This window comes from Piliocolobus tephrosceles, chromosome X (assembly GCF_002776525.5).
Source record: "Piliocolobus tephrosceles isolate RC106 chromosome X, ASM277652v3, whole genome shotgun sequence".
Classification (NCBI taxonomy): Eukaryota; Metazoa; Chordata; class Mammalia; order Primates; family Cercopithecidae; genus Piliocolobus; species Piliocolobus tephrosceles.
In genome coordinates this window covers 30,140,119-30,150,388 of record NC_045455.1, presented here as the reverse complement: position 1 = coordinate 30,150,388, position 10,270 = coordinate 30,140,119, and the positions used below count along the sequence as shown (strand labels likewise).

General features: G+C 33.9%; 1 protein-coding gene across 1 annotated transcript; it reads right to left on the bottom strand.

Moving 5' to 3' along the window:
• Window positions 1–291: 291 nt before the first annotated feature.
• SLITRK6 (SLIT and NTRK like family member 6) lies at window positions 292–7,044 on the bottom strand. The gene is made up of 2 exons (XM_023225877.1): window positions 6,472–7,044; window positions 292–4,040 (listed from the first exon to the last, which is right to left on the bottom strand). Exon 2 carries the CDS (start codon window positions 4,014–4,016, stop codon window positions 1,491–1,493), a length of 2,526 nt encoding a protein of 841 aa, XP_023081645.1. The 5' UTR covers window positions 4,017–4,040; window positions 6,472–7,044; the 3' UTR covers window positions 292–1,490.
• Window positions 7,045–10,270: the final 3,226 nt, after the last annotated feature.

Below are 10,270 nucleotides of genomic sequence, written 5' to 3'. Positions count from 1 at the left end.
AATTAGAAAGGATAGAAATAAAACATTTCCTTTTGGATTGCATCAGAAAATGATTTTCTTGAAAGGGAAAACTGCTGGACATATTTTCAATTTAGCTTCCTGTTAATCATACCAAAAATTAAATAGCCTGTTTCATACCATGAACAAGATACTTCTTGTGTAAACAACAAATAGAAACCTCCCATAGTGTGTATATGTCTGTATGTTTGTGTGTATGTATGTTAATCCTAACGGATTGCATGACAAAGCATGACAAGTAAAGCTAATTTAAGAACGCACATTTAAAAAATAGAGTTTTCATTTTAGTTTTATTGTAGTGAGTAGTATTTTTAATTTTCTTGAAAGGCACCCGAGAATAATTACTTTTGTGAACCAAAAATATATAAAACTGTACAGAATAAATATTTCATAGAAATCTAACTATACCTTCTTGTAAAATAAAGCTACATTGTCCCTCTCTTGAGGCAACGTAAACCACTTACCTTTAGAAGTGCCTTTTGCTACTGATTTATGGCATCTATCAATATACATCAATAAAAATAAAATAATTTTTCCTATTTACTTTACAACTGTGAATTACTTGCCACAGGAAATGTATTTCTATCATGGTCATTCAAATTTACAAAGAATTAAGCCTATGAAATAAAGCAAACCCAATAGATTCTCTAGTCATATTTACAGCAGAATCTCAGTAGCATTTTTAAAATATCCCTAGAAGAAGAATTAAACTTTGAACATAAATGACATACTTTAGTTCACAGCAGCACTGACATTAAAATTATCTACACAAAATGTGTAGAAAACCCCCCAAAATATGTTTATTTATTCCACCTGAATTATTAATCATTTTAACTTTTTAAACTTAGAATGCATGAGAGTGGCATTTGTTTAAGCTCAAATGCTCAAAGTTTTGAGCCACCCGTGACCTATGTAATTACAACCTTCATATTTTTTCTTCATTGTTTGTAATTTATAATTGTCACGTTCCAGTTTCTTTTGCATTTATTCCAAGAAAGTTAGGTATGTTTGACAATATACATTTTTGAAGTACATACTGGTTATAAACAATGTATTCCTTACGTATTATAACTACATATACAGGTATGCTTTTTAAATGATGAAATCCAATTGTAATTAATCTATAGGGAAAGCAATACAAGAAAATTCGGGATACTTAAATGTTCAACCTTTTTCGATGTGCAAGAGGACTCCTATGAGACACTTTTCAGTATATGGAGAAATATTACTATAACCCTTGAATGATTTACATGCAAGGATTTATTTTATTTGGGACAGACTAAATTGCCTGAAGATAATGCCATGGCTTCTCCCAATGATCCCTGAGTTTATTTTTCTTCCTTTTTTTTCCCCATAGTTTACTACTGTGCTTAAGTTCTGATTGATGACACACTCATGTAAGGCACTTATTTACAAGGTATGGACTTAAAACAGAATCACAGCATTTCTGTGAAAGCCCTCAAACTCTCCATCTATGTTTGCTGCTCCAGGACTTCTAAATAGTCAGGTTCAGCATGTAAATTAGCTTTGAGTTCAAAATACTCATTTTTCGTCTGTTCCACTAATACCTTCCTTGGACGTGAGTACATTAATGTTTCCATTAATTTCAGTTCCTCGTGGGCTCCTGGATAATGTGCCTCCATATCAGGCTGGAGCTGAGCAATGTTTTTCCTTAGGTATTCTGTGATTCCCAGTTGCTGAAGTTCCCTTTCTTTTTCTAAAATGTTTCTATACAATGAACTGGCATCTTGGAAGGATAAAAATTCTGTTGATTGGTTCATGGTTTTGTATTTCATATTGGACCCTGTGAGTGGTGAATGATTTTCCCGTTCCAAAAGACTTCTTTGGAGATGTTTTGCATCACTTCCTTCTTTCTCATTCCTCTCTTCTTCCTCTTCCAAGTGCTTTGGACCAAAGGAGGGACTTCTATAGACATGAACCATGGGGCTCACCATGTGCTGTTCATAGAGAGAGGCAGAGGGTCTTTCAGTAGTGTGATGAGTGGTTTTATGGCCATACATGCTGTACTGAAGATGCACAGGACTGTTGTCCCTCATTTGCTCATCTACTTGTTTCTTTTTGTATCTTCTCCTGCGGTGAAGAACGAGAACCACTATCCCTGCAGCACAGAACACAATAGTGATGAACACAATCAGAAGTCCCAATATTAGAACAGACAGTGGCACAGCGTCTGTAAGAGATCGTAAAATAGTATCGGCCGTATTTGTTGTTGTTGTAGGAGTGGTTACAATAATGTAACCAGTCTGTGTTGGCATGGATGGGTTATTTACTAAACCTGGACAGAGAAGTTCACTATTTAGGGCTTTTAATTCCTTTTTGTCGAGATGCCCAGGAGAAGTGCAGAGGATGTCATCTGTCACTGTGTTCTTGCTTAACTTTTGTATCCATTGTTGCAGTCCAACCAGGTCACAGGAGCAGTCCCAGGGGTTATCCTCAAGGTCAATCTGGGTTAGTAAATCAAGATCATCCAAAATATTACTTACAGGTAGATGGGTAAACTGGTTTGTTTTAAGATTTACCTTAGTTAGAGGAACCCCTGAAAAAATATGTGGTGGCAAAACTTGGAGGAGGTTGTTATTTAAGTAGAGGACTTTAAGTTTAGGCATTGGATTAAATGTTCCTGGAAGTATTTCCTTAATGGCATTGTATTCAAGATATAAGTATTCAAGATTGTGGAGGCCAAGGAACATGCCTTTACTTAATTTGGTCAGATGGTTACCATTTAGATAGAGCTTTTGTAATCTCGTTAGGTTCATAAATGATCCTTCTTCAAGAACTTCAATACGATTGTTTCCCAAGTGAAGCATTTCCAAAGTGAAATATTCCACTAGATCAGACTTCATTAAACTATGAATAATATTTCCCGCTAGAATGAGCTTTCTAGGATTTTGCGGAGGAGGTCTCAGATCTGATAAGCTTTCAATGTTGCGCTCCTGACAGTGTATTAGAAGTCCTGATGGGGATAGGACTTTGCAGTTACAAGGAATAGGGCAGTAAGGTCCTGGAAGTTGAGTGGATGGCTTTGTAATATAAGGTATCAAACGTGGTGCTTTGGTGGGTGGTTTTAGAATGGATGTGGTCTTAGTTGACATGCGACTATCATTTATTGAAGATGTTGCTGCCAAATGTAATGATCCTGAAGGATCCTCATGTTCTTCATACACTGGTGGAGTAGGGCAAATAGATTCCTTCTTTAGTCTGCTGAGTATACTTCCTTTAAAAAATGGAGGGCTATTGCAGACAACATCACCAATTATAGACTGCGGAGGCATGTTCTCCAACCAAGTTTTTAACTGCAGTAAGTCACAATTGCAGGCCCATTTATTGTCCTCCAACTGAAGATCCAATATTCGGCCAATGTGTTCGAGAAAACCAACATAAGGCAATGTTTGTAACTGATTTCCACGAAGATCTAGATGGGTTAAAGGAACAAATCGGAAGATGTTGGGAGGAAGACTCTCAATAGCATTGTCATTTAAAATTAACACTTTGAGTCTGTTGAGCTTGCTAAAGGCACTTGGTTCAATCACTGTGATAAAATTGTTATCGGCTTGCAGGAATTCCAGGTTTTCCAGTCCATGGAAAGTATCCTCTTTAAGAATTTCTAAAGAATTGTGATTGATATGAAGTTTCTTAAGGAGGCCAAGGCCATTAAATGCACCTATCTCAATATCTGCAATATTGTTAAATCCAAGGTGTATTGAAATAGCATTGGTAAGCCCAGAAAAGTCATTTGTGTGAAGCATTGTCAAGCCATTATTTAATAAGCTTAGTTGGAAAGGTCGTGATGGTGGCACACTTATTTCAGATACCGTCTTGATACCTTTTTCTTCACAATTTATTAGCATTGTGCCATCTTTTTCCTCACAATTGCAAAGAGAATCACAAGAGCTTCTGGCTGAGAACACTGGAGTTTGGGACTGTAAAGATATACAGGCAAGGAGAGATGAATAACAGAGATGAATCCACAGCTTCATGTTGTCATGTGATGAAATCCGATTCTGTAAAATACAACGCAATAGCAAGGGACTTTAGTGGGCAGAACTGGGGAGGAGATGAAGCTGACAGTTTCAAAATAATAGGTCTTTCTCCAAAAAGCAAATGACTGACTACCATGAAAATATGGGTACCTTGCTGCATTTACATCGTTTTTTCTTTTTTTTTCCTTCCTAATACTCAGTCAGGCAAGTCTAGCTGACTTTTAACTTGCATTGTGGTCAAAATATAAAATTTAGGTCAAGGGGAATTTAAAATATTGTACCATAATTTATGTTCACATCTGATGAATAACCTGCATTTTAACAAATGAGAGAGGTGCTGCCTTAGAGCATTGATACTTTGCTATGATGCAAAGTTACATATTTGAAAACTTCTTTTTTTTTAACCTTAAGGTACATAAATTTAAGGCTGGAGGATTATCGTATAAGACAAATATGTAGTTGCTAGCCATAAGCATAGAGAACTGTAGGGAATGTAAAAAATGATAAAAAGAGTGTATGTGTGCATATGTGTATGTGTATATACACGTCCGCATGTAGCATGCATTGTCTTTCTTTATATTGTTCAATTGTGTGTCACACAATAATATCTAATAACTGTGTGTTTTAACTTGCTTTGGTTTTGGCTTAAAATTACATATATAGTATATATATGTGTGTGTGTGTATATATATATTTACACACACTAATTTTATTGTTTATTTTGAAAACCTTGAGGAAAATATGTCTTTGATCATGTAATAAAGTATAGTACAATAAGAACTCTTTTAACTATTCAATCTAGGGCAGTTTGTATAAGCGTAATAGTATCAGATATATACACTTAAGAGTGACCATTAAAATTTCACTTAAATCCTTATATTTAATATTGAATTTCTAGAAGCAGCATATTTCTTACTGCTTTTTAATTATGTTATAGATGAGGTTGAAATAATAAAAACTAAAGAAGAATGATTAATCTTTAACACGTTTCAGGCTGTTGTAAAAGAATAAACAATGCTTCATCTAAACTTCTAGCAAATGACTTCCTAATGAGGTTTTGAAACAGTCTTTAGGGCATCTAATGTCATCACATAATTAAGCAGCTGGTCTCCTTGATTATAAGACTTAAAGTCACGAACAATGAAGTCTGAAACAAACTGTATCATATTAAACTTTTTGATGGTGTTTCAAATTTGGTAAAAGAAAAAAAGGATGGTTCAGAATAACATCATGTATTCCAATCCTGAAACATGTAACAAATGCATCTGAAACAGCAATTCTGAAAAAGGTTTTGTCCTTTAAATGACAGTTATGCAAGGTAAACATTTACAGCTCTAATGATATCTAATTTTATTTCCTTTATTTAAATATTATACTTTAAATTTATATAAACTAAATTGAAATATAAACACCACATCTTATGACTATTCAACTTTTTCAAAACAGTAATCAGTTTTCATGTTTGTTGTTCAAAATGTGAACAGTAACTGAATCAAATTAAAATTCACAATCAGGTAAAACATACCAGAACCCAATCAACCATCCTGAAAGTAAACTTTCATTCCCTGAAAACATAGTGTTTTATTGAAAACACATATAGTACAAAGTTCCTGAAAGGCAAAAGACAACTAAAGAAACAAAACAACATACTGTATTTCTATGTGAAGAGAAAGTTAGAAGACTTCATTTTTCTCTAGGGAAATAGTTTGATTTTAAACAGCTTTGTGAGCTGAGGTTATAAACAAGCAGCATGTAATTGGAGTCTTCAACTTGTGGATTAGCTTCCACAAACACTAAAAGTACTTATTCATAAATTACCAAGAGATAACAAGATTTATTTCACCAGGTATAGCATCAGAGAAAATAGCAAATAATTCTTCAGTGATAAACTCTTGTTATTTTTTAAATCCTATATGAATTTTGTGCTCTTCAAAATGTGCTAGGAAACAGTTTCTAATCTCTTCAGAAACACACACAAATGTGAAAAGTGGTTCTCTACTGACAATATCCGATACAGTGGTAAAGAGGTCAAAAGATACTCATTGACATATTTTCTGAGAATACATATTTTCAAGTCAGAAAATAATATAAGTAGCATATAAAGTGCAAAGAATTATTCAATATTCTGCTTATATTTGCAATTCATCATTCACATTTGGAAGCGATCCTTCAGAAAGCATACATATTTAGTTTCTAACAACAAACTGCATGTTGTAAAAGAAATAGTGGAATATTATATTTGTTCTTCTCTACAGCCAGCTGTTAGACTAAATGTCTGCTGCTCAGAGAATACAGGCATCTGCTACAGTGTTAGTTGTGCCAGTAAGCAAGAATGAAATTGAGTATCCTTTAATGCAAAGTTGTTTATTTAAAGGAGGCGAACATACAAATTCAATCACTTTACTATAATGCAAAAATAAGTATAAGAAAAGCCTGGAAACATTCATCTTACCTGTAAAGCAGAGACTCTTCCTGACGTTATCTGTAACGCACAGCTGGAAGAGGTGTTCAAAGTAATTCAGTTCCTTTATTAAAAAAGAAAACACCAACCACTGCGTACTTTCTTCTCAAATACCACTTTTTGTCAAGTCCCATAGGTTCATAAAGTTAAAACCTCTGGTCAAAGATAGAATACTGAGCAATTCATTGAAAATATTTCAAGCAGAGTGCATACTAGAGCATCCTGAAGCATTTGTCCCTTTTTCCCTCAATTAAAATTCACAGCATACTTCCCAGCTATGCTGACTTTTTTGCATATAGTTAACCATTTGCAAGCTGCTGAATGCAGTAAGTAAACAAGATGTTTAACAGAGCTGGGATTGATCACTCTTGCTTTCTTAGTTTGTAGATCCAAGCTGCAGCAATGTTCTCCTTCCTCCTTTTCTAGTATTTCTTGTTAGCTCAGTTTGTTATTAGTCAGATTGCCAAGGGCTGGGAGGTAGGCGTAAATAAAGAGACTTCTTGGCTTTTGACTCAGCCTGTAAGCCCTTCCCCATCAGAGCGTTTTAATCTGCCAGTGTCATATAACACACGAGACAGCTCCACCTTGGGACTGCTCAACTCCTCCTCTTTCTGCAAATGGTCTTTCCACTCCCTTTCAATACCAAATACAGTGCAAGTGAATTTTGATGGAAATAATAACACGTCGTTTTAAATGCTTAATAGTACATTGTGTTATTATAGCCAGCTAAATAATACATTATGTTAAATTCTCAACCAACACTGTTCTGTAGTGTTTGCACACATGTGTGCAGGAAACACAAGAATGTTGCGAGTAGTCACCTCTTTTTTTCAAAAAAATCTGGTATTTATAGTTGACATTGTGTACTCACTAGATTGTAAAACGTTAACACGAACAGCTTCCCTGCAATATTTGTATTTTTGTATTCACGATTTAACTTTTTTAAAGCCTTATATTAGGGACTCTAAGTTTTTACTTCATTATTTCTTTCCCTAGAGCTAATATTCAATAATTAAACTTAGAAATGAAGCTCTTCCAGTTATTTTAATATATTTATTTCAAAGAAAAGCATAATTATTTAAAAATATATTTAAAAATACTTGAACACAAAATAATTATCATTGATCAAGTTCTGTTTATCACTTTCAAAAATATAAAATTATATCTTTACAGATAAAATGAGACAAGTAAAATACATAGATATTACAATAACCTGATTTCTATAGTGCTAGCTCAGAGAGAATTTATTCTTAATAGGTTATATCTTAAAAGTTGCATGTTTCTTCAACTCTTAAAAGTTTCTGAATCATCACTATTATTACTCTTAATTGTCAGATTCCTTATTCCTCAAAAAGCCTGTAGTTTAAAAAATTATTCTTCTTGTCTACCTTCCTGAACTTTTTAACATCCCAAGTGCATATACAAATTGCTGTCTTTTATTTGTTTATTTTGTTTAGAATAAACACAGATTCTAGTGGCCTTCTATGTAATAGTAGGTGTCATTTCAGAGAGTGCTATTTTTAAAAAGGAGAGTTGATACAGTTTAAATCATCAAAATAAAAAATATCACATTATTATTTAATGATATATACTTAGATTCATATAGTTTTATAGTCTCAGGGTGGTATATTTGCTCTAAAAATATAAGGGCTCTGTGGGAATTTTCAATATTCTCACCTTCCTTTATATTTCCCAGTAATTAAGTTTCTCATTTATTTTAATGGCATTTCATGCTTTAACATGGAAAAGAGATGATGATACAGAGGAGGAGGTTGGAAAATAGAGTAAAAATTTAAAAATAAGAGAATGAAGAGTATAAGTGAAATTAAGTATGATTAATTAGTCTTTTCCTCAATTTCCTGCTAGCTGCTAGCCAAATTAACTAAATCAAGGTAATGATTTAGATAGATAGTTAGAAATTAGAATTTTAATCAATAAAAAATGAAGGGGCAAGAATAATTTCCTTCCCGACTCTGTAGTTCTAATTCTCCACATGCATTCCTTTAGGTTTTGAAGTCAAGTGCATCGGAGAAATATTCTAGTAGCATAGTATGTGGGGCAAAATTTTTCAAGCCTACATGTGGGGAAATGAAAGTAATTTCTTTGTGGATTGACACATGTTTCTCTCATGTCCTTCAATTTGATCATATATCTATTTTATCCATCACATACGCATAGCAGAAATTTGAAGTTTTTTTTATCATGAATTCCTTTCCAACATAATGCATCTTGTCTTTTTAGTGCATAAATTACTTGTCAATTGCAATAATTGCTGGTCAATTCCCCACAATGGTAAGGGAAAGAAGTATTGACTAAAAATACTTTTAAAAAAATTATTCACTTATTCTATAAGTTTTCATTGGGAATAGAAAACTAGAAAAATAATTATTTGTGGAGCAATCTATAACTTTTAATTTAAAGTGGTAATGTTGATAGTGAATTACTCAGCATTATCTCAAACTTAGTTAAAATATACACTAGCACATCTGAAAAGATTGTAGACAAGTCTGCTGGTCTCTAGGTTTTTTTTTTTTTCACTGTAATTCTTCAGTCATTATATCAAATCAGTAATGTAGTCATTCTTTCCAAAATGTTTATTATGGCAGGTTACATGCTAAAGATTATTGAACAACATTTATTTTAACAATATTTTTAATTTCCAATTAATCAATGGGAAAGTACTTTCTTAGTGTACTTTTAATAATAAATTCATCACACGATTATAATAAACAATGAATTTTATTTATTTTTCCACCTAATCTATGCCTGTTCCCCAGTAACTTCATATTATTATGTATTATTATTATTGTTATTATATAGAGAGACAGGGTCTCACTCTGTTATCTAGGCTGGAGTACAGTAGTGCAATCATAGCTCACAGTAACCTCCAACTCCTAGACTCAAGAGATCCCCCCATCTCAGCCTCATAAGTACGTGGGACTTGGGGCATGCACTACCATGCCCAGCTGATTCTTTTATTTTTTTATAGAGACAGGAGTCTTACCATGTTTCCCAGTCTGTTCTCAAACTCCTGGCCTCAGGTGACCCTCCCATCTTGGCCTCCCACAGTGCTAGGATTAGAGGCTAATTATTAATAATAATAATTTTTTTTGAGAAGGAACCTCACTTTGTCACCCAGGCTGGAGTGCAGTGGCACTGTGTTGGCTCACTTCAACCTCCGCTCCTGGCTTCATGCAATTCTGCCTCAGCCTCCCGAGTAGCCGAGATAACAGGTGCCCACCACCAATCCTGGCTAATTTTTTAATTAATTATTTTTAATCACAACCTGTAAATTATGTGTTATTGTGACATTTAACAATATCTCTGCTTTCAGAGTGTGTATTTCTAAAGGGCCAACATGAAAGTATTATAATTGCATTGAAGAAAACCAAGCAGTCGGAAGAAATAAACCTATCTCTGTTATTAATTTTAGAGCAGCAGCCTACAATCAGCATATTTTATTGTGCATGAGGACATAGGAAGTGAAGGCCTTCCCTCCCTCCTTTCATGGATGTGGGGATGAAAGGAGGGAGGGAATATCCAATGACCTGAAAGACTAGGTGGTAGAATGTTTTATGAAATTTGTTGAACCAATAATGTGTATGGTACAAATAGAATGAAAACACCAATAATGAGCACTGGAAAAAGAAAAGAAAAAAGTAAAACAATAAGATTTATTCATTCTAAGTAGGACCAGCTCCACCTCAGAGTGGCTTTCCAACTTGGGGTGGCTTTCCATCTTTTTTAGTGTCACATTTAAGAGGTAAAGTAAAGACGTATGGGATTGAGT